Below are 26,076 nucleotides of genomic sequence, written 5' to 3'. Positions count from 1 at the left end.
TGTTTCCAATGACTTCCTTCTCACCAATTTAACTTTGTACAAAAAAAATGTGTATTTTAGTTCTTATCTGTAATAAAGTGATTGATAATATGCTGTTTGCTAAACCTTTATTCCTTGTGAATTTCCTATACAACTTAAACTTATAGGCAGGTAAAGGCAGAGAACAGAATAAACTTCTTCCTTTTTAATCTAACAATTAACATTTCACACTATTTTCAGTTCATTAAATGACAAGTATTTCAAATTTACACCCCAAATTCCAAACACCATTAAAACATACAATGACAAATTTCCACCCTTAGAAAAATAACACAGGAATGAAAATGAAATGTGAACATGAGACCTTTTTTTGTGTTGGAAATGCCACCTCAACATATACACACATCTATAGAAGCATCAGAATTTGGGTTCTGTATAGACTGGGACAATAACTTCTTAGAACAGACTTGGCAGAATTATAGTCTACTGAAATGAAAACAAACTGTATATATCTGGCAGAATTCACTGTAATATAATCTGACTTAAAATAATTTGACTTAAAACAGTCATATCCCCCTAAGAAACTAAAAATGTTATGCATATTACTTCTGTAGTCTATTCAAGAAATATTCAAGGTTGTAGGTTGCCTTGAAAGAAAGCTTTAAAAAACAAGGCCAATTTATGTGCAAATGTGCTTCTGATTTTTTTTTTTTTTTTTCTGAGATGGAGTCTCACTCTGTTGCCCAGGCTGGAGTGCAGTGGCACGATCTGGGCTCACTGAAGCCTCCACCTCCCGGGTTCAAGTGATTCTCTTGCCTCAGCCTCCCAAGTAGCTGCGATTACAAGCACATGCCATCATGCCCGGCTAATTTTTCTATTTTTACTGGAGATGGGGTTTCACCACATTGGCCAGACTGGTCTCCAACTCCTGACCACAGGTGATCCGCCTGCCTTGGCGTCCCCAAGTGTTGGGATTACAGGCGTTAGCCACAGTACCAGGTCTGATTCTTTTTACTTATGTAAACTTAACAATTTTTTGAGACTCGTCTTGGAGGTCTCCTGCTTAAAATTCTCTATTATGATAAAAGGTCTGAGACAAAAAATGCTTTCAATAAATACCTATAGAAGCCATGTCGTAGTGATTTAATGTGGGGTCAGTTGGACTCTAAGTCATGGAATTTGTTTTTTTGCTTTGTTTTATTAGAGACAGTCTCACTCTGTTGTCAAGGCTGGATGGAGTGCAGGGGCATGTTCACAGCTCACTGTACACTCGAGCTCCTGGGCTCAAAGGATCCTCCCCACCTAGGCCTCCTGAGGAGCTAGGACTATGGGTGTGCACCACTATGCCTGGCTACATCACGAAAGCTCCATCAGCACATTTCCAATGGTATCTTATTCTCTTTTTTTTTCCAGATGCAGTCTCTATCGCTCAGGCTGGAGTGCAGTGGTGCAATCTTGGCTCACTGCAACCACCATCTACTGGGTTCAGGCAATTCTTTTGCCTCAGCCTCCCCAGCAGCTGGGACTACAGGCATGCACTGCCATGCCCGGCTAATTTTTGTATTTTTAGTAGGGGTTTCACCATGTTGGCCAGGCTGGTCCTGAACTCCTGACTTCAGGTGATCCACCCACCTCAGCCTCCCAAAGTGCTGGGATTACAGGCGTGAGCCACCATGACTGGCCTGGTATCTTATTCTTTAATGCAGCCTAATCTCCTTTAATATCCATGCCTACTAATTGCCACACACACACACACAAACATACACACACACTCTTTACAAACACCATGCACATTTTGAAAATTTGACATGAAATATAAAAGTTGATCTCAGCATCTGGTCATTTGTTACAAAGGGTAGTAAAAAGGACACCATCTGGGTTAGATAAAGATAGATATGACATGGTCCCTATCTTTGAAATTAGGCATTTTTAGTCACCATACCATATGAGGATAGCAGTATAAATAGAGTCTTATGAAAACAAGAGGAAGAAATTAGTCCTGACTGATATTTATAGAGGTAGTGACATTTGGGCTTGGACTTAAAGGAAAAGCTCATTCCAGCAAAAGTAAAAGGTTTGGAAAAAGTAAGACAGTTAATATGTTTGAGGAATGGGGAATAGTCAAGAATGAATGAATATGGTATGTGAAATGATAAGTGGAAGATGAAGGTACAACAGAATACTGGTGAAGAAGCAAAGGTTTTACACATAGAAGAGTGATGAGAACTACCAGGAAGTTCTAGAGTTTAAAGATTGTGAAAGTAGAATAAACACTAACATCTCAGTACTTCATTCAGAAGTAGCATAAATAAGCCAGGGTTGAGTTTTTGAACACAGTGGAGCTATTAAAAATAATAATGCCAAGCACTTAAAAAAATACCTTCACTAAGAATCTTATTAATCCCGTCACGATTTTGTCCATTCTCTTTTGCCACATTTCATAAAACTCTGCAGGTAACATAAACGTTTTCTGATTAGTTGTTCTCTCATGGTTTGTGTAGGCTTTTTTTTTTTTTTTTTTTGAGAGAGAGAGTCTTACTCTGTCCGCCAGGTTGGAGCGCAGTGGCGCCATCTTGGCTCAGCGCAACCTCCGCCTCCCGGGTTTAAGTGATTTTCATACCTCAGCCTGCCGAGTAGCTGGAATTACAGGCGCATGCCACCATGCCTAGCTAATTTTTGTATTTTTAGTACAGACAGGGTTTCGCCATGTTGGCCAGGTTGGTCTCGAACTCGTGACTTCAGGTTATCTGCCCGCCTCGGCCTCCCAAAGTGTTGGGATTATAAGCATGAGCCAGGGCGCCCGGCCTGAATTTAAATTTTAAGATAACACTGGGCCAGCGCGGTGGTTCACACCTATAATCCCAGCACTTTGGGAGGCTGACGTCGGTAGATCACCTGACATCAGGAGTTAAACCAGCCTGACCAACATAGTGAAACCCCATGTCTACTACAAATACAAAATTAGCCAGGCGTGGTGGCGCATGCCTGTAATCCCAGCTACTTGGGAGGCTGAGGCAGGAGAATCACTCGAACCTAGGAGGCAGAGGTTGCAGTGAGCTGAGATCGCGCCATTGAACTCCAGACTGGGCGACAAGAGCAAAACTCCATCTTAAAAAAATAAAAATAAAAATTAAAAAAATTTTAAGGTAACATTGGTTTATAAGATTAAACACATTTAATCACCTTTTCATTAAAATGACACTCTCACGAATACAAATCACATCAGACTGGAATTTGTGGATCACTCATTAAGTCTCTCCTAGAAAACTGTACAGCAGCTAAATCACAGATTTCATATGATCAGCCTCAAGGTGCTTAGGAAGAACTCAAATAAAGAATACAAACTGTTTAACTTTATATCTAGCATATAAAGCTTGTAATGAAGGTATTATTTGAATATTTTTATTTTTAATTAATTTACTTACTATTATTTTTTGAGACAGTCTTACTCTATCACCCAGGACAGAGTACAGTGGCGCGATCTCACCTCACTGCAACCTCCACCTCCTCGGTCAAGCGATTCTCCTGTCTCAGCCTCCTGAATAGCTGGAATTACAGGTGTGTGCCACCTCACCTAGTTAATTTTTGTATTTTTAGTAGAGACAGGGTTTTGCCATGTTGCCCAGGCTGGTCTTGAACTCCTGAGCTCAAAGTGATCCGCCCTCGTTGGCCTCCCCAAGTGCTGGGATTATAGTGGTGTGCAATGGCACCTGGCCTGAATATTTTTAAAAACGTAGACTTAATATATTTTATAAAAACCTTATAGAGCACAAAAAAGATTTTTATAGAAAATTTGGAAAAAAATACAAAAATAGAAAAAGTCTGTATGGGAAAATAATCACTTACAGATACTCCCCATTTACATTTTTATATGTAGCTAGCCTAATTTTCTATGCAGAGGGCAACATATATATTAATTTTCATTATTTATAGAAATGGGGTTATATGACACATACCAGTTCAAAATCTTTTTTCATATAATGCTTCCACATCTGATCAAAAGAAATTTTACAATGTATGGGAAGAAAGTATTTAAGTAATTTTCTTCAAAACATATTTAGACCTCAAGTTTAACATCAAACAACTCAACTGATCTTTACTGTACTTTCAGGATGAAGGCATGGGTTGAGAAGCTCAAAGGACAAAAAACAAACATTTTAGAACAAACTATGTCAGCTTCCTGTGTCTGCTTTGCAATTTGGCCCCCAAATTCCTATCTTTTCATTTAAAGTATAATTTAAAATTATACTTTCATTTTAAATTTAAATTTTCACTTAAAATATAATTATCTTTAAAATTATATTTTCATTTTAAATTTAAATTTTCATTTAATATATAATTATCTTTGCTACAATGATACCACAGCTAATCTTTTGTTTTTTTTTTGGAAACTGAGTCCTGCTTTATTGCCCAGGCTGAAGTGCAGTGGTGCCATCTTGGCTTATGGCAACCTCATCCCCCTGGGTTCAAGTGCTTCTCTTGCCCAAGGAGCTGGGATTACAGGTGCGTGCCAGCACACCCAGCTAATATTTGTATATTTAATAGAGATGGGGTTTCACCGTGTTGGCCAGGCTGATCTTGAACTCCTGACACCAGGTGATTGGACTGCCTTGGCCTTCTGAAGTGCTGGGATTACAGGGGTAAGCCACTGCGCCCAGCCACACAAGCTAATCTTTTTTTTTTTTTGAGAAGGAGGCTCACTTCGTCGCCCAGGCTGGAGTGCGGTGGTATGATCTCGGCTCACTGCAAGCTCCGCCTCCCGGGTTCACGCCATTCTCCTGCCTTAGCCTCCTAGTAGCTGGGACTACAGGCGCCCGCCACCACGCCCAGCTAATTTTTTGTATTTTTAGTAGAGACGGGGTTTCACCGTGTTAGCCAGGATGGTCTCGATCTCCTGACCTCGTGATCCGCCCGCCTCGGCCTCCCAAAGTGCTGGGATTACAGGCGTGAGCCACTGCGCCTGGCCCACACAAGCTAATCTTAATACCAAAGCCTCAAATGACATTTATTAAGTTTCAGGCACTATTATGAGTACTTAGGATATCATAAGATAGTGTTCACAATCTTATGAAATAGACACAATTATTATCCCTATTTTTCAGATGAGGAAACAAAAGGCACAGAGGGGTTCATACCTTGTTTATGGTCAACAGCTATCAAGTGTGTAGCTGGGAGTTGCACACAGCTGTCTGATTCTAAAATTTACTTTTTTGAGGAACACATGTTGAAGAAGAAAAAAGTATTATAGTAATGTTGTTCAAATAAGCAGAACCCGGCCTTGTTTCATTTTCTGATAATTTTGGTTAATGAAGATTTTACTGTAGCTTAACATACCTAAGTCTCAAGATAAACTTAATTACAGGAAAACAGATAATTGCTGGAAATAATGTCAATCAACAAGGAAACTTTTTGTTCATTTGAACTAAAGATTTATTGGTGAGTATAAGCATTGTTATTCAAAATAGGAATCAGAGTGAAAATTTTTGAGTAGTTAGTCCAGATGGCAGCCATATGAACTTGGGGGCTTTAAAAAAGAGCATGTGTAAATGAGTATATGACTAGCCCATAATGTTCTCTCTGTGGGAGGAACAGTCCTTCCCTTGGTTTGCCCACTACCCCCAAGATGCGTGGTTTACTATTTATGTATTTCAAAGTTACACTTCCTTGCCTTGCTATAATTAGATTATATGCATAAATTGTATTAAACAATTAGGAAGGGCCACTGCACTCCAGTCTAGGCAAAACAGTGAGACTCTGTCTCTAAAATATTAAAACATAACAAAAGACAATTGGGAAGGAGAAGAACTGGCTCAAATGGTGACACTATTTCAGGTTCCACATCCCACAGTTCTGTCTCTCAGCCTGAGTATTTCCATGTGAATCGCCAATGTTCCCTTTGGACTTTAGTTTTGCCTCGAAGGCTGCTTTTGCTCAAAATGTCTGTTGCCACATTCCAGATGAGTCTATAGAAGATTTGTCTAGCAGAGTTTTCATAGATACTGGCTGTCTTCTCCACAAAATCAGGCTGCTTTGCCAAGAAGTCAGACTTTACTCAGCAGGGCAATGCCAGCTTTAACCTGGACACATTTTGTGCAAGGAGAGCTGCTACGTTTTATGGGTGAAGTCTTGAAGTTATGTGAAGCAATGGCTTTTTTCCATCCACTGAGTAGCATTTCATTTTTACATAAAAAGCAGGAAAACCCACCAGGTTTAAACTACACTGGGTAGAAAGCCATCAGGGTCTGAGGAACCGTTCTAAACTATCACAACTAAAATTGTCATTTAACATCTGATGCTCAGTATGATTGGTACCCCAAGAGGTAAATTCTACTGGCATTAGGACAGGTATCTGAACGGTTTTTCCAGAAGTCATGATGAAATGTTTTATCACTCATTCTAATAATTATAACAAACATACAACATAGTAACTGGCTAAAAAGTATATAATTTTGAATTATATTCTCTTTTTTTTTTTTTTTTTTTTGAGACGGAGTCTCGCTGTGTCTCCCAGGCTGGAGTGCAGTGGCGTGATCTCGGCTCACTGCAAGCTCCGCCTCCCGGGTTCACGCCATTCTCCCGCCTCAGCCTCCCAAGTAGCTGAGACTACAGGCGCCCGCCACCACGCCCGGCTAGTTTTTTGTATTTTTAGTAGAGACGGGGTTTCACCATGTTAGCCAGGATAGTCTCGATCTCCTGACCTCGTGATCCACCCGCCTCGGCCTCCCAAAGTGCTGGGATTACAGGCTTGAGCCACCGCGCCCGGCCTTGAATTATATTCTCTAAAGAGCAGAACATTAAAGATTACTAAAAGATTATTGGTCTTTTTCTAATGCAGTGCTCAGCAGAAAAGTACTCAACAGGCATAACAGACTAGCATTTGTTCTAATTAAAAAGAAAATAAAACTGGGATCTATATTGGTTAAAATTACTATAATCACAAGCAAAACTAGAAATACTCAGCTGGAAAGCACTAAAAACAAAAAACCCCACATCATTCACCTAATCCAATCAAAGATAAGAATCTTACTTTTGCCTATGTAAGACAAAACCATTAATAAAATAATTGTTAACATTAAAATAAAGGATCATTTAATTACAGGTATGCCTCACATTATGTACATTTGCTTAATAAAATTTACATCTTGAACTGTTCAAGTTGCTCATGAATTCCTCTGAACTTTTGTTTAAACAAAGAAATTTCAGACTGCTGGGCATGAACCGTTACAGAGTGACACCTAGAGAAGTGGCATTGTAGTTTAGGTTCCTTGTCTAATTATTCAGACAAAAGCAAGAGTGGTACAGAATTCTGATAGTGTCAAAAGTATAGTTTGAAGACTGCCAAGTATGAGAAAGAAAAATCCAATGATCTGGAAAAGAGGGAGAAGGTTGAGGATTAGGAAGGAGAAGTAGATTACTAGAGAATGAAAAGTATCAACAGGTTTCAAAAATGCTACAAGAAGAGTATTTCCAGTATCCCGACACCAAGCTGGCTACCACATAAATTATTCTTTCTCCATTAAAAAGTACATTTCAGTATACTAGAATTAAGAAAAATTCTTCCTGTGATACATCTGAATTTAACCTGGAAAGTAGAGGAAAACAGTATATCTTTTATAGGAATTTATGTCAATATTGTGGGAAAGCCTCTATTTTGTAAAGTAAGAAATGCCAATAGTAAGTGATACCAAACAACAAAATAAATATCCAGATCGCAACATATATACATATATTTTTTAAACACTACCATTCTGCTGTGTTAAAGGACTGCACTGTTGCAATATTATGCCATTTCTTCCAGCACTTTCAGAGGAAAGCACAATCAATTCCGCAAGCTGAGAGAACTAGGACAATATAAATTGATGGTGCAGGCACTTCCCTGGAGGGCTCCGAAGAATATTCTATTTTTAACTCTCTTTCACTTTTACTGAGAAGAGAGCAGGAAGGAAATGTAGTGCTCAGCAGAAAAGTATTGAACAGGCATTAACAGGCTAATTTTATTTTATATAGGTGATCTGAACTACCATTTGTTCTAAAGGAAAGCACTCTTAATAACACAGAAATAATCAGAAAAATTACGAAAAGAATTAAAGAACTGCTTAGAATACCCATGAATCTAAGGTTATTTCACTTAATAGTACCTATTAATTTTTTTTTCAGACTGTGCTTGTACAGCAGAAGCACTGTGAAGGTAATTTGTTTTGTTTTGTTTTTTAAAAGATGAGCCATTTTACTAAAGCCAAATTTATTTGTAACTAGGCATCTACAAGACCAAATTGTTAAAACCTCAAGCTTGTAATCTTGGGCTTCTGTCTGTGGCACTATTTCGGTAGGCGGGCAATTTCAACTAAAGCTAGCCCCATGGGTGTATTTGGAAGGAGATGCAGTTGCTATTACACTTGATTACCCCTTCTTATCTATCAACCCCTCTTCTCTCACTCCTGTGCCTGAAATAAACATATACATATACAAAAACCAATTCTAACAAAAACAGCCACACAGAGTTTACAGCTCACAGCTATTTAAAGAACTATTCCATGGAAGAGTCTATACAACTCAAGGAAATCTGTGGGTACTTACCAGATATATTTGGCTCCAGATTTCAGTGGCGGCAGGTTAATGGAGAAGGGAAAAGGGAAATAGGTGGATTTGTAGGTATTATACAATGTCTGAATCTATGCTGAATCACACAATACATACTAAGAAATGCTCACAGATTCAATGAAAAAACAAGAATAGCCAGAGCCACTACCTAGTAATTTACAAATACAAAACTCCTAGTACTTGGATTGAAAGCTGTCAATAAAGAAATTGACTTTGCGCCTAGAGTCCCTATTTGACATAGCTGACTCTCCTATCAATAAGCCCCTCATCTGCTTACCCAGTAGTGCTGATTTTCCTGCTTGCCTTTTACACACTCGTTACTCTTCAATTTGTGCCTTGAAATTCTGTCAACAATCTGCACACACTGAAGGCTGTTTATCCTAACAAGTTTCTTCCATAGTGTCGTTCATCAGGATCCTACCATAGTCTGCTGGTAACAAAGCTTAATCAACTTGGAACCATATGATTCTGGGTTATCTGGAAAGCTAAGACTAAGGATATAATGCAATGATAATCTTTGAAGTTATCAAATGGTTGCAAAACTAAAAGTATAGTTTCACAGAATCATTTTGCTTCCCAAAGATATGCAACAACATCATTGTTTGGGAAAAAAAATTAAATTATATCGTTGGTAAGAGCTGAGCCCAAGTAGCTTCAAATGCATTTAGGTGTATTAGGTCCATCTGATGTCATGCTTTCATATATAACAATATCCCTAAAAAGTTGTGTAGCAATAGGGAGAGATATACTTGACTTCTGCTAATGAGTTTGGTATGCTTAAAACATTAAGCTTTTTAGATAAGCTCAAAACCAAACTGAATTTGCCATCCAAATCTTACTTTGGAAAAGAAATAAGCAATAGCTCTCACAAATTTTTAATAGGTAAATTACATTAGGCCAAAGCTGTCACTTAAATTCAAATCCCTATTTCTGAGTATGATGCATGATTTAAAGGTATTACAATTAATGAAAAATATAAACAAATGTTAACACCTTCATACAGCATTAAAAAAAAGCAAAAAAGCAGTGGAAACCTGAGTAAAAAGAAGCCAGGAAGCAGCTGAAAAAGAGACCGGTTCACTGTGAGAAATGTAAACCTCTCAGACAGTGCTACGGCCCCGAATCCAACAGCTCAGGAACAAGGCCAATTATTGCAAAATATTAAATGTATATGGTGAAGCTACAAACTTTTCAAGAGTCGTAAGAATAACAACAGCTACACAGAAAACAGCTAGGGCTTTGTAAACCTAAAATCTTCACTATAATTACTACCTGCAGAAAAAGTTTCTTTATAGTATACCAAACTCCTTATATGCAGTGTACTTTACAGTATTCAAAGCATACATTTTATGATAAAGGTTTAAAGTAATAAATCTTTATTAGTGCAACTGGTAATCTGATCTTTTGAAATAGTTGCTTTTATTGATTCCAGTTATTGACAGTTGGTTGCCAAGCTGTTACAAACCAATTCTCTATTATTCTACCTTTCTGAACTAGAAATGACTCATATGAGACACAAAGAATCATGGAGTTTTAGAGTACACAGAGGCTTCAACAGACAATACAGTAAAACTTCCATACTTTGCAAATGAGTCCAACTGAAACTCAGTGGCTTTAAGTGATATGCCTAACACCAGTTAAAAATGACTAAGGGCCATCAGGATTCTGACTTTTATTTTGCTGTTCTTTCCATTATACAGTGCATTGTCCAGAAAGTCTTATGTGTGTAGCCAGGGTTTCTTCTGTTTCTGTTGATAGGGGTTTATGCAACCTTGTTTTGAATGAACAGTCCAGTAGTTTCACATTCGTAACAAAAGACTAGTACATTCATTTCCCCAGCAGTAATGTTAGTCCTGATTTCAGCTGGGGTCCACTGGCACACATGGGTAAAAGACCTAGAGCATTTTATCCTTCAGATATTTCCCCAACCTCCTCCCTACCCGCCAAAGGAAAAATAATAAAAGATTCCGTATTTCTACTGCCTATACCCTATCTGGTCTAAAAATACTTTGCTCAGTTGGGTTTGTTAATTGAGGGCAAAATTTCTTTGAGTTCAAATATAAACATTTAAACATTACTTGTGCCATAGTGAAAAAAAAAAAAGAAAAAACCACGCCAAATCTACTAGTGTTTTCATTATTTGGTTGAATAGCTTCACCCTTTTATGTAATTAAAAAAAAACATGCTTCTTAACACTTTGTGGGGTAAGCAAGTGTTGTTTGACAAGACATAAAAATATAAGATATGAAAAATTATTTCTCATTTTTAACCAGATTGGGATAGTAGAATGTAGAGAAGTAAGAAAATAAAAGCCAAAAGGAATCCCAGAAGTATGTTTCCATATAAAAATGTAAATTATGAGACAGTAATTGCTATATATCTGTAAAAAAACCTCAAAAACAATAAACTGTCTTGTTAATTTCCCAGTACATTTTATTTTTCTACACTAGGGCACATACAAACATTAACACATACTTTTCTGTTAATTTTTTTTTTTTATTTTGAGACTGAGTCTCACTCTGTTGCCCAGGCTGGAGTGCAGAGGCGCCATCTCGGCTCACTGGAACCTCCGCCTTCCAGGTTCAAATGATTCTCCTGCCTCAGCCTCCCAAGTAGCTGGGATTACAGGTGTGCGCCACCACGCCTGGCTAATTTTTTTTTTTTGTATTTTTAAAGTAGACACAGGGTGGCATAATGTTGGCTAGGCTGGTCTCAAACTCCTGACCTCAGATGATCCACCCGCCTCGGCCTCCCAGAGTGGTGGGATTACAGGGTGTTAGCCACCACGCCTGGCCTTCTGCAAGTTTTGACATAAAAATTAACGATGAGCTAACTATAAAAAAGTCTTTAGATTACAACTTTTAAAAAAGAGTTAAAATCCCCACTAATTCTATGAAAAGATTCAATACAATTACCAACACAATAGTTGGCACTGGCACTGCTGAACTTTTCTTTAAAGGAAAATTATCTATGATACTTATTAGCATAACAAAATTCCTTTCTCTTTTAGATAAGAATGTTTTGAGGATTTATTCCTTTTATTCTTCAAACTGAATGAGTCAACTAACTTAAGCTGTAAGTTAAGAGGATACTATATAAAATAGCTGAAAGGACAAGTCTAGTTTTTACTATATTATGACTGACTCAAAAGAGTCAAATACAATGTCAAACATTTTTCAAAGACACGATTCTCTTTTTTGCGCCTGTAGCACTATTCAGATGCAATCTGATTGTTTCTTCCTTCTCATCATAACTAGCATCAGAGAAAACCCCACAATTAAATATCACCAATAATAAACACATGCTATCTGTCACATAGATGTTTTTACCCCTGATCAGGCATATTTAGTTGTATTCCATTAAGTGTCTTTTTTTTTTTTTTTTTTTTTTTTGCAGAGAGGCAATTGTACTTGCACACTAGTCCCAATTTGAGATTGAAAGTGATTTTACAGGCAGTTTGACCATGGAGAGGGATAAAAATTTTGCCACGTTGAAGAACAAAATTAGTAAGCTAACACAAATACAGAACAAAGGATTTTTGCCTGCCTAGGATGTACTAAAGAATTAAGTTAATTAGTCACACACAAGGATATTTAAATGAGTAGCATAAAGGTACATTTCTTTATTATGGCATCAGGTACAGTCTGTGTTATAATTTTGGAAGACAAAAATCAGAAAAAAAAATGAAAATTATATTACTTGAGGTCCAGAAAAATTCAGAAAATTGTTTCTGAATAAAACACCAATGTATATAAAGCTAATGAGCAGTACCAGCTAATGAGCAGTATCACAACCAATGTTCCCACGAATAGAGAATAATTTTTGATACCTTTTGAAATTATATCATATACTAGTTACATTATTTGATGTGGACTGTATTATTAAATTTTAGGTAGCTTGGAACTACAGTTCTAACTTGGCTAAAATGACGAATGTTTGTATTCAACATTCTTTGGAAGAACATTTGTCACAGGTACATACAAGGCTAGTAACATATTAAAAAGGGGAGAACCTGTAAACTAACCACGAGACAACTCCTAAGGGTACCAGATTAAGGACCTGGAAGTTATCCTGCATGGCTACGCTAAGCATGAACTATATCTAGCAAAGAAAGTTAGTGAGTCACACTGATCACTGAAGACTGCAACAGTAAAGAGAAGTATGACTACTATTCACCAGATGGGCCAGTGCAGAGATGCTTCTCCTAAACTGGTGGTAACCCTGAAGAGTTTCACACAATATCAAGAGTAGTAAACAGCCTCAGTGGAGGTGGAGGTTATGGGTTCCTCAGTGAGTCACACTCACATAGTCTGGGAGCCTCCAATAGTGAAAAGCAGTTAAGAAAGCTCTAAAGAAACCAATGATAAAATTCTACTTCAACTCCTAGAGTTATAAAAGGCTGAATAAATACCTTATTAAACATCTGGGAAGTACACATCTAGGTGAGAAGCATATAGAGAAATGAGTTCATTAAAAAATCAGTAAGATAGTTTTATACACTGAGATCAAAATTGTTTTCACTGAATGCTTGAAGACAATCTGCAGAGTGCTAAAACAAAAACAATGCTGAGTTTTAATAAATTTCATTTAAGTGGCCTTAGATTGTATTTTGTTTAAAAATACTTTTCACTATCAATCAACAAACTGAAAAGCAAAACACAGAAAATATGCTAAGTACATCATTTCTTTCAAAGGCATACTTACTAAAAGATCAAAATATCATCCCTAGACTAGGGTTCTCAATCCAAGTTAGGCGGTTTTGATCTTTGCTTCTGGTTAGCTATTGATAAGTCATCTTGCCTTGCCTTGCCTCTCTTGCTGTTACCATAGGTGATTTATCAGGCTGCAAAGACAGCTTCAATTTCAATGGCAATGAGAGATGGCAGCCACTTAAAAAACTGCTTAAGATATTCCCAGATACTCCCAACCCTTTAGCATGTAGACCTGACACTGTAGTACTTTCCAGAGGATGCTGAGATTTGCTCACTCTTTTAATCTCACTGGTTTGCAAACTCATTTGTATGAACATATTCGAGATCCTGAGAGACTGAGTAGGTACTACTTAAGAGCAATACTGAAATAGAAGATGGGAAAAAGCATGGCTCAGAAGTTATGACATAAGAAACACAACTCACCTGTCTGCTGCGCAGGTTGTGGCAGTGGTTGGTTTAGATGTGAATTGTAATGAACAGAAGGGACTGGGCGATACTGAGGTTGGCTGGAGTGATAGTGGCCTGGAGTGCAATAACAGGCTGGCATCTAGGATCATAAATATTGTGGGAAAAAAAATCAATTTTACTTGCATTACATGTTTTCCTGTGAGGAAGATCAGAGTTTAATGAATAATAATTCTTTTTAGCACTAATCATCCGAAAACTGCTTTTTCTTAAATTTAACTGCAATTTTTAAAAAAATTCAAACATACAGTATGCATAAAAAGGTAACTAATGTGTCACCAATCATATTTAGATTTTAATTTTTTTGCCATATTTCCTTCAGATCTCTTACAAAACCAAACATTACTTAATTAGCTAAAGACTCACCCTATTTCCTTTACTCTTAACTTCCGTAGAAGCCATTATTCTGTAGTTGGTGATTTTACTATATATATCTGTTTACTATGTATCTATTATCCTTACATGTATTAGTATTTTATTTATTTTTAGTTTTTTTTTTTTGGAGGTGGAGTCTTGTTCTGTTGCCCAGGCTGGAGTGTAGTGCTGCGATCACGGCTCACCACAACCTCCGCCTCCCAGGTTCAAACAATTCTCCTGCCTCAGCCTCCCGAGTAGCTGGGATTATAGGTGTGCACCACCATGCCTGGCTAATTTTTCTATTTTCAGTAGAGATGGGGTTTCACCATGTTGGCCAGGCTGGTCTCAAACTCCTGACCTCAAGTGATCTGCCCACCGCAGCTTCCCAAAGTGCTGGGATTACAGGCATAAGCCACTGCACCCGGCCGAGCACTTTAAAAATCCAAATGTCCAAAATCTGAAATACTCCAAAATCTTTAACTTTCTGAGTACCAACATGATGCCAAAAGCATCATATCATGTTAGTACACAAAAAGAAACTCCACACGTGACCTCATGTGACAGGTTACAGTCAAAACTTTATGTCATGCATGAAGTTACTTAAAATATTGCTTATATTACCTTAAGGCTGTGTGTATAAGATGTATATGAAACAAATGAACTTGGTTTTAGATTTTGGGCCCTATCCCAAGATATCTCATTGCATATATGCAAATATTCCAAAATCCAAAGAAAAAAAAAAAACTGAAACTTCTGGTCCCAGGCTTTTCAAATAAGGGAAACTCAACTACATATAACTTCATGAAACTTATTTTGCAATTCATATTGTTTTTGAGACATCTTTCTTTATTGAAACATATACAGCTAGCTCATTCAATTTAACTGCTGAAGAACATTCATTGTATAAACTATTTTATCCATTCCCACATTAATGCACAGTTATACTGGTTCCATTCTTTAATTTTTCTCATACAGTCATGTATCACAAAGTGACATTTTGGTTAATGACAGATTGCATATATGATGGCGGCCCCCTAAGATTATAAAGAAGCTGAAAAATTCCTATCACCCAGCGATGTCATAGCATAATACATCACTCACATGTCTGTAGTCCTACTGTGCTAGCAGTTGTTTAAAAGTATAGCAGACAGTATGTAAGACTTGGTAATGATAATAAATGGCTATTATTGGTTTATGTATTTACTATATTTTTAACTATTATTTTAGAATGTAGTCCTTCTGGGCCGGGTTTGGCGGCTCACGCCTGTAATCCCAGCCCTTTGGGAGGCTGAGGCGGGAGGATCGCTTGAGCCCAGGAGTTCGAAATCTGGCTGGGCCACACAGTGAGACCCTATCACTACTGAAAATTAAAAAAATAGCTAGGTGTGGTGGCGCACACGCCTGTAGTCCTGGATACTCGGAGGCTGAGGTCGGGGATTACTTGAGCCCAGGAGGTCACAGCTGCAAGTGAGCAGTGGTTGCACCACTGCACTCCAGCCTGAGCGACAGTGGCAAGAGCCTGTCTTAAAAAGAATGTCCTGCTACTTATTAAAAACTACAAAACAGATTCAAGGCCGGGGGGCAGGGGCTCACACCTGTAATCCTAGCACTTTGGGTGGATCACTTGAGCTCAGGAGTTCGAGACCAGCCTGGGCAACATGGTGAAACCCTGTCTCTACAAAAAATACAAAAATTAGCCAGGTGTGATGCGCGTGTCTGTAGTCCCAGCTACTTGGGGGGCTGAGGTGGGAGAACTGCTTGAATTTGGGAGGTTGAGGCTTCAGTGAGCCAAGATCGTGCCATTGCATTCCAGCCTGGGTGACAAAGTGAGATCCTGTCTCAAAAAACAAAAAACAAAAAACCAAAACAAAACCCAAACCAAACACACACACACACACAGACTCAGGTAGGTCTTTCAGGAGGTATTTCAGAAGAAGGCATTGTTATCATAGGAGATGACAGCTCCACATGTGTTACCACCTCTGAAGACCTTCTAGAGGGACAAGATGTGGAGGTGGAAGACAATGATGCTGATGATCCTGAACTGAGTAGGCCTAGGCTAATATGCACGTCTGTATCTTAGTTTTTAATTAAAAAAATTAAAGAGAAAGAAAATTTAAAAATTAATAAAAGAAAAGCTTTAGAATAAGGATATAAAGAAAATATTTCTGTATAGCTGTACAATGTATTTGTGTTTTAAGCTAAGTTTTATTACATAAGAATAAAAAAGTGAAAAGAATTAAAACGTTTATAAAGTTACTGTAAGCTTAGTTTATTATTGAAGAAAGAAAAATGTATTACATAAATTAAGTGTAGCCTAAGTGAAGAGTGTTTATGAAGTCTACAGTAGTAAAATGTCCCAGGCCATCACATTCACTCACCACTCACTGACTCACCTAGAACAACTTACAGTCCTGCAAGCTGCATACATGGTTAATTGCACTATATCAGTGTACCATTTAAAAAAATCTTTTGGCTGGGTGCAGTTGCTCACGCCTGTTAATCCCAGCACTTTTGGAGGCCGAGGCAGGCAGATCACGAGGTTACGAGTTTATCAGCCTGGCCAACAAAGTCAAACCCCGTCTCTCCTAAACATACAAAAAGTCAGCCGGGCGTTGTGGTGTGGCACGTGCCTTGTAGTCTCAGCTACTCAGGGGCTGAGGCAGTAGAATCACTTGAACCAGGGAGGCGGAGGTTGTGGTGAGCTAAGTTCTTACCACTGAACTCCAGCCTGGCGGCAGAGCAAGACTCCATCTCAAAAAAAAAAAACAAAACCAAAAAACTTTTATATCATATTTTTACCGTACCTTTTCGGTTTACATATGTTTAGATACACAAATACTTATCATTGTTATATAACTGCCTACAGTATTTAGTACAGTAACATGTTGTATAGGTTTGTAGCTCATAGGCTATACCATATAACCTAGGTGTGTAGAGGGCTACACCATCTAGGTGTGTGCAAATACACTTTGTGACATTCACATAATGACAAAACCCACTAGAGATGCATTTCTCAGAAAGTATCTCTATCATTAAATGATGCATGACCATATTTCTAATGCAAATTAAAATGCCATCAAGACTATCTTGATTTATTTTTCCTTCCAGAGCTATTACTATTAGTTATGAAGTTCTCTTAATCTGACCTTGTTTGGGGTGAAGAATAAACACCCAATCCGGTATTATAGAAGCACGTGGGTAAGTTAACTTCAACAGTGTCATGGGCTCGCTCACACTCTGCTCTTCTGATTGGGTTATTTGTAAAAAGAACACAGATCTGTGGTGATCTTAAAGAGTGCTCATCTCATCTGAAAACCAGCCAGGTGTAACATTCCTAGGTTAGTTTTTAGCCAAGAATCTCTCAAATTTACTGTAGATCTCCTGTCTTTGAAGCATTAAAATAGACACAATACATACAGGATCCCTTAACTGTTCCTGGAGGTATCAGAAAGTAATCTAAATCCTGAGTTTATATTCCTTTAATTAAAGAAGATATCTTTCTTATTTGGCTGGATTTGGATTTGGCTGGAGTAAAGTGGTGCAATCTCAGTTTACTGCAACTTCCAATTTCCAGGTTTAAGCAATTCTCCTGCCTCAGTCTCCTGAGTAGCTGGGATTACAGGTGCCTGCCACCACACCTGGCTATGTTTTTTTTTTTTTTGGTATTTTTAGTAGAGATGGGGTTTCACCATGTTGGCCAGGCTGGTTTCCAACTCCTGACCTCAAGTGATCCACACATCTTGGCCTCCCAAAGTGCTAGGATTACAGGCTTGAGCCACTGTGCCTGGCCAGTATCTCTCTCTTTTTAAAATTGAGATGGAGTCTCGCTCTGTGGCCCAGAAGTGCAGTGGCATGATCTCAACCTCTCATCGCAACCTCTGCCACCCAGGTTCAAGCAATTCTCGTGCCTCAGCCTCCCAAGGTAGCTGGGATTATAGGTGCCTGCCACCATGCCTGGCTAATTTTTTTTTTTTTTTTTTGAGACAGAGTCTGGCTCTGTTGCCCAGGCTGGAGTGCAGTGGCCGGATCTCGGCTCACTGCAAGCTCCGCCTCCCGGGTTTACGCCATTCTCCTGCCTCAGCCTCCTGAGTAGCTGGGACTACAGGTGCCCACCACCTCGCCTGGCTAGTTTTTTGTATTTTTTAGTAGAGACGGGGTTTCACTGTGTTAGCCAGGATGGTCTCGATCTCCTGACCTCGTGATCCGCCCGTCTCAGCCTCCCAAAGTGCTGGGATTACAGGCTTGAGCCACCGCGCCCGGCCTAATTTTTTTTTTGTATTTTTAGTAGAGATGGGGTTTCACCATGTTGGTCAGGCTGGTCTCGAACTCCTGACCTCAAGTGATCTGCCTGCCTCAGCCTCCCAAAGTGTTGGAATTACAGGCGTGAGCCACTGTGCCCGGCTGCCAATATCTCTTTTAAGGCAAAAATGATTAACACTATTTTTGGTATATACTATATAGAGATGCAATGTATATGGCAACAACAGCAATAGGATGGAGAATGTGAATGCAATTATACTGTTGTAAGGCTGCTACATTTTACTTGAAATTTCAATATTAACTTGAAGTAGATTTTGATAAGGTAAAGGTAGATAAAGGTAGATAACACAGTCCCTAGAAAAACAAACACATTCAGAAAATGCAAGGGGATGTACCTAAAAAGACAATACTAAAGAAAGTGAACTGAAATGCTCACTTCGGCAGCACATATAATAAAATTGGAACAATACAGAGAAGATTAGCATGGACACTGCACAAGGATGACACAGAAATTCGTAAAGTATTCAATATTATTTTAAAAAAGTTCAAATAATATAAAATGCAGGAAAGTAGAATAAAATACAGATAGGGCAAATAAAAAAAATAGCAATGTGGCATACCTGAATCTAACTATGTCAAAAATACATTAAATTTAAAGGGTCTAATGACACTGAAATCATTGTATAAAGAGGCAGAACCCAACTAATAACCATAAATGAAAGACATTTTAAATATAGGGGTTGCAAGTAAGGTAGAAAAAGACATACCATTTAACTGTTACTCAAAAGAATGACACTCTATAATGTCAGATAAAATAGGTTTCAAGAAATACTATTAGAGACAGAGAAAAACATTATGTCAATATATCAGGAAGACATGATAAATATAAATTGCTTAATATAGCTTCAAATACTATAAAAAACTGATAGAACAGGGAAATAGACAAGTCCCAAAACAATAGAATATGAAATCAATGATGACCAGAGTAAATGAAAAAACACCCCATGCTCATTTAAGACTGGAAAATTTAATAGTCAGTATGGCAATAATATCAAAGAGATCTACATATTCCACGCAATACCTATCAACACGCCAATGGTCTTTTTTTGCAGAAACAGAAAAGCCCATTCTCAAATTCATATGGAACCGCAAGAAGCCTGAATACTAAAAACAATTTTGAAGAAGAACAGAGTAGGAGTACTCACTCTTTCCATTTTTAAAAGTTACTACAAAGCCACAGCAATGAAAACAATGTAGTACTGGCAAAAGGGTAGAAATACATAATGTGGTAAAAGTGAAAGCCCAGGAAAAAAACCTTACATTTATGGTCAATGGATATTTGACAGGGATTCCAAGGTTATTTAATGGGGAAAGAAAAGTATCTTCAACAAATAATGCTAGAATAACCAGATATATACTTGAAAAAGAATGAAGATGAACTCTTGCCTCACACCATATTCAAAAATTAACTCAAAATGGATAAATAAATGACCTAGGAGCTAAAAACAAAGCACTTAAAAGACAGGACTACATTTTCGTGACCTTTGTTTTGGCAACAAATTCTTAGATATGACACCACAAGCACGAGAAATAAAAGAAAAAGATGGATGAAGTGAACTTTACCAAAATTAAAAAACTTTTATCCATCAAAGAACATTATTAAGAAACTAAAAAGACAATTTTACAGAATGAGTCAAAATAATTGCATATCACTTATCTGACAAGGGTCTAGTATCCAGAATACATAAAGAGCTCTTAGCTCAATAATAAAAAGACAAATATATATATATACACACACACACACACACACACAGACATACATTTAATACATATACACACATACTCCAAAAAACTGAAAACAGGTATTAAAAAAATACATGTACCTACATATTGAAAACAGCACTATTTACAGAAACAAAAGATGAAAACACTCCAAATTTTGGCCACGTGTGGTGGCTCATGCCTGTAATCCCAGTACTTTGGGAGGCCGAGGTGGGCGGATCACTTGAGGTCTGGAGTTCCAGACCAGCCTGGTCAAAATGGTGAAACACTGTCTCTATTAAAAATACAAAAATTAGCTGGGTATGGTGGCTCATGCCTGTAATCCCAGCTACTCGGGAGGCTGAGGCAGGAGAATTGCTTGAACCTGGCAGGTGGAGGTTGCAGTGAGCCGAGATCACACCACTGCATTCCAGCCTGGGCAACAAAGAGAGACTCTATCTCAAAATAAATAAATAAATAAACAAACAAAAAAGAAAGAAAGAGAAAGAAAGAAAGAAAGAAAAGAAAAGAAAAGAAAAGAAAAGATTCCAAATTTCAATTAATGGATAAAAAAGTAAATTATGAATAGTGTGAACAGATTTTTAAGTATGAATACATTTTAAGTATGAATAGTGTGCCACTGTGTGTGTGTGTGTGTGTGTGTGTGCATGTGTGTGTGTGTGCGAGCGCACAGGCCTAAGCTACAATGTGGCACGGGCCTAAGCTACAATGTGGCGCAGGCCTAAGCTACAACTTTGCAAATATTATGTTAAGTGAATTAAGTCAGACACAAAAGGTAACAGGTCGCCTGATTCCATTAATATCAACTATTCAGAACAGGTAAATCCACAGGAGACAGAAGCAGACTGGTGGTTGCCAGAGGCTGGGAAATGGGGCAATAAGTAGCAACTGCTAACAGGTATGGGGTTTCCTTTTGGAGTGATGAAAATGTTTTGGAACCAAACAGAAGTGGTGGTTGTACAACACTGTGAATATGTACTAAATGCAACTAAAATGTTCACATAAAAATGGTTAAATGGTTAATTTTATATTATGTGAATTTCAATAAAAAAATCAAAATGCCCTGCCTCACAAAAAAATCCTGAACAAAAAAACACATAACACTAAAATATTAGAACACGAATTCTCAGCTCACTGCAACCTCTGCCTACCGGGTTCAAATAATTCTCCTGCCTCACGCTCACGAGAAGCTAGGATTACAGGTGCACACCAGCATGCCCAGCTAATTTTTGTATTTTTATTAGAGATGGGGTTTCACCATGTTGGCAAAGTTGGTCTCAAACTCCTGACCTCAAGTGATCTGCCCATCTTGGCCTCCCAAAGTGCTGGGATTACAGACATAAGCTACTGTGTCCGGCTCAAAACACTGAAATCTTAAAGAGTGAGCTCTCTGACCACATATAATTAAAATAGCAATCAATAACGAAAGGTATTTAGAAAGCCCCTAAATATTTGGAAATTAAATAACATACTTCTAAGTAAGTCATGGGTCATAAAAAGTCCTCCTAAAAACAAAACATTTTAAACTAAATAATAACTAACATGCTACATATCCAAATTTGTGGATAGCACCAAAATGTTGCTTAGAAAGTTGCAGCATTAAAAAAAAAAAAAAAAGAAATTCATAGCATTAAAAACTTCTATTAGAAAGAAGAAAAATCTAAAATCGCTGAAAATAAAATCATAAAAATTCATGAAACTTTTTTTTTTTTGAGATGGAGTCTCACTCTGTTGCCCAGGCTGGAGGGCAGTGGCTCAATCTCGGCTCGCTGCAACCTTCATGTCCTGGGTTCAAGTGATTCTCCTGCCTCAGCCTCCCCAGCAGCTGGGATTACAGGCGTGCACCACCATGCCTGGCTAATTTTTGTATTTTCAGTAGAAAAAGGGTTTCGCCATGTTGGCCAGGCTGGTCATGAACTCCTGACCTCAAGTGATCCACCTGCTTCAGCGTCCCAGAGGGCTGGGATCGCAAGCGTGAGCCACCACCTCCGGCCGGTTTTTTTTTTTTTTTTTTTAAGAACATCAAAAGAATTGATAAACCATCTGGTTAAATTAATAAACAAAAACAAGAGTGTAAAATTCCCATATCAAGAAATAAAGAGGGAACACCACTAAGATCCTAAAGATATTAAAAGCATAAGGGGATATTAAGAACAATTTTATGACAAGCTTGAAACATGAAATGGACACAAATTATGACAATTAGTCCAAAGAGAAACAGAGAACTGGAATCCTTTTATATCTACTAAGAAATTAAATTTGTAATTTAAAAACCTTCCCTGCAAAAAATCTCCAGTTAGAGATGAATTCATTGATGAATTCTGGCAAACATGTGAGAAGAAGTAACATCAATCCTACACAAACACCTTTAGAAAATAAAGGAGGAGGGAACAATGCCCAACTCATTTTAAGGCTAGTACCACCCGGAGAGTACAACCAAAAATACTACAAGCGAACTGCAGACCAATATCCTTCATGAACATAGATGCAAAAATTTTTAACAAATATTAGCAAACTGAATCCCACGACATATAAGGATAGTCTGTTTCAGAAATGAAAAGTCAGTTAAACATTCAAAAGTTTCGCCATGTTGCCCAGGCTGGTCTCCAACTCCTAGGCTCAAGTCCAGCCTTGTGAGTCTGCCTCAGCCTCACAAAGTGCTGGGATTACGGGTGTGAGCCACTGTGCCCTGCCTTACCATTTTATTTTTACAGTGGATTTACACTTTATTGTGTTTCCCTTAGGTTAGTTTTTTAGAAACCCATACCTCTCAGTCAGAAAAAAAACCCTTAAAGCTCACATACTTTACCAACCAACTGGAGCATTTACCTGTCATATGGTTGCTTAGCACGTGCATGAAAATCTCCAGAGGAGGAAAGATGACTATATGCTTTGTTTATATACTCTGACAAATTCTCTTCATGAGAATTTAAAAACAAGTTCTTTGAAGTTAAAACTGATCTTAAGTGAGAGGTTTCCACAAGAAAGAAAAGGTTAAAAAGCAATATACCTGTGGTGATGGCTGCTGAATATATCCCTGCTGCTGGAGCACAGGCTGGCTGACAGGATGACCAGAGGCAGAATATCCAGCAGTAGGGACTGGCTGCCCAGGTGGTAGGGGAGGAGGAGGAGGTGGTGGTGGTGGCGGTGGAGGAGGATGTGGTGGAGGGGCTGCTGTCATGATATAACCAGACTGCTGTGGAGACTGAAGAACCACAGTGGACTGGAACATGGTGGTATGAGGGTCAGAACCATCAGTAGATGGCTGGCGAGCAAGACTCATGTGACTAAACTGAGACCCAAGGTTATCCTGCTAAAAAAGGAACAAGTCAAAAATTAGTAAGCCTTCTACACATAGGCCAAACTTATCAAAGAAAAATACTTCCTATTTTAAAATAAGGTACAGTGGTACATATTATGGAAATTATATATCTCTACAACAGCAATAATGTAACAGAGTGAAGCTTCAAAAAAATGACAACTCTATTGTTGAATATTACAATGCTGTCATTATAAATTATTTAAAAAATATATCTAATGGGGATGTACAGCATGCAGAAAAGAGTAGGGTACAACATTTCACATTAAAACATGAAGACATTTATTTAAATGAAGATGAAAGTTAACATTAGAATGTAGAAGTGAAATTGGCCATATTCATATTATACAATTAGTATTTTCTGAAAGGACTTCAAAGACCAAGCAATGAGCAAGGTACTAATTAGTATTTGCTTTAAATTATCTCCCCTCTTCCTAGAAGGCAAAATTCAAATTCTATGCATTTTTGTATCCCTAACCATGAAAATTACTTGTAGAAATTAAATACATAAAATCCAACTACACAGTCCTTTCTCTAATCTTTCAGAAATAATTTGGCCATACATTCCATTCTTCCCTTGTGTTTTTCAGTCTGTTCTGGAAGTCAGATAATTTGACAAATGTAATTCAAATGACAGTTTCCTATGCTTTTGCTAAATGGTGCCCTACCGAGACAAAGGTTATGATTTATGTGCTATCTGACAAACATTTCTCTAATTCAACAGGATAAGGACCAGCTCTTATTGTTCCAGAAAAATATAACTGAAATGATGATATAGGGTTAAAATGCTCCCTATTCCCAAGAAACTACAGACTGGCAACAAAATATACCACATTTTGTTAAAAGGTTAACACAAAATTGTGGCAATTGAGTCATCAGATCAAAGCTGCCACGTCTGCAGTTTCTAGATCTACTGGATTTTCCGAAGAAAATTAAGGCTATGGAGAAGATAAAGGACTGAAAGGAGACGCCTGATTTAATGATTGAAAATATATGGTTTTTCTCTTCCCAAATAGTCACTCTGACATACTCTAGCACTATTAGCCTAACTTAGTGAATGCTTTCAAAAAGAAAAAAATGTACCTATGAACTGTAATTTCAATGTTATATGATCAAATATTGTTAATAGAAGTACCATAACTGTATACCACTCTCAAAGTCACCTTGGAAAAAAGTCATTTTCTTATTCCAATAAAAATTGGGGGCATACTTTGGATTGAAGAAAGTATCATTACTTTACAGTCACAGATTAAATATCCAGAAATCTTCTTAGAAAATACACTTAGAAGTCCTCTGTAGATGTAAGCTACAACTCGCCCTAAGAACTGGTACTGAGTCTACTGGACCTTCAGTGTTGGTGAGAAAATACAATGCCTAAACTCAGATGAAAGCTACCATCCCAGGACAGCACAGATCCTGCACTGGTCTCAATGAGAAAGTTGCTGAAACGTATTAGGACTAGAATAATCAACCTGAAAATTCTTTCATTATGAAAAAGCAGGAAAAGATTAAACAATCACCATAATAAGCCACTATAACCAATATTTTATGGAACAGAATAAATCATTTCTACTATGAATTAGAAATACTTTTTTTAGATACATATGTAAACCTGACTCAAAAAAATCACAAAAGATCGTATTACATTAATGACACTCTTGAGCATTCATCACACATCCACCCACAGAAACAACGCAGGAGGTGAATAGAGATATAGTACCACGGAGTATTGCTGGGTGGGTGAGACTGGCAGGAGCGGGGATGGGTAAGGGGCTGTAGAGTACTGAACAGGCTGTGAAGAGGACTGCAGAGGACGAACAGGCTAAAGAATAACAGGTTGGCAAACAATGTTAATGTCAGAATAAAACGTTAGAAGAATTGCATAAAATGGAAATTTACACTTTTTTCGCAATAGCTTTAACTACATTTATAAAGTCATTTAAAATATAACAACATAGGAAACAACAAAAACAATACAAAGTGAAGAAATTCTAATACAGTAAAAGTTTCAAAAACATGTATGCCTGAATTTATTACATAATTAGGAGGATAATTTTTTTGCAATAAAATATTTCTTTATTATAGATTAATGGGAACAGGTGATTTAGGCATTTTGAATCCTATTATTTAACCAAGACCCCTGGGTTAAGTCAGTCAAAGCAAAACTACTTCTCATTATTTCCTGGTTTTATGAAAGGGCTGCCCTATTTTGCAGTATAATACTAAATTATAAATGAAAAACTTCATTCTTACTATCAGACAGCAATAACTTACACAATAACTGTTACAATTACCCTACTGATAAGGCAAAATTAAGCAGTCTTTTGGGACCAAAGCCCCTAACTTTTAGCAATTTTATTTTATTTTATTTTATTTTATTTTATTTTTTGAGACGAGTCTCGCTCCGTTGCCCAGGCTGGAGTGCAGTGGCGCGATCTCGGCTCACTGCAAGCTCCGCCTCCTGGGTTCCCCATTCTCCTGCCTCAGCCTCCCGAGTAGCTGGGACTACAGGCGCCCGCCACCACGCCCGGCTAGTTTTTTGTATTTTTTTAGTAGAGACGGGGTTTCACCGGGTTAGCCAGGATGGTCTCGATCTCC

The 26,076-nt window shown here is 37.8% G+C and overlaps 1 protein-coding gene and 1 non-coding gene across 8 annotated transcripts in view; one reads left to right on the top strand and one right to left on the bottom strand.

The window, feature by feature from the left end:
• Positions 1-26,076, bottom strand: part of R3HDM1 (R3H domain containing 1) — a 203,007-nt gene that overhangs the window by 55,926 nt on the left and 121,005 nt on the right. For 4 of the 7 annotated variants that reach the window (XM_025403880.1, XM_025403884.1, XM_025403879.1 and 1 more), the window contains 2 exons: positions 23,170-23,472; positions 13,716-13,839 (listed from right to left, as the gene is read on the bottom strand). In XM_025403880.1, the coding sequence (XP_025259665.1) occupies positions 13,716-13,839; positions 23,170-23,472 (427 nt within the window). Of the gene's footprint in view, positions 1-13,715; positions 13,840-23,169; positions 23,473-25,198; positions 25,301-26,076 lie in introns of all 7 variants that reach the window. The other 3 variants (XM_025403881.1, XM_025403882.1, XM_025403878.1) reach the window with 2 other exon arrangements.
• Positions 18,806-18,912, top strand: LOC112636876. The gene has a single exon (XR_003122333.1). It is a non-coding gene; the product is annotated as a U6 spliceosomal RNA (small nuclear RNA).

The sequence above is a fragment of the Theropithecus gelada genome, chromosome 12 (assembly GCF_003255815.1).
Source record: "Theropithecus gelada isolate Dixy chromosome 12, Tgel_1.0, whole genome shotgun sequence".
Classification (NCBI taxonomy): Eukaryota; Metazoa; Chordata; class Mammalia; order Primates; family Cercopithecidae; genus Theropithecus; species Theropithecus gelada.
This window is presented reverse-complemented; position numbering and strand designations above follow the sequence as displayed.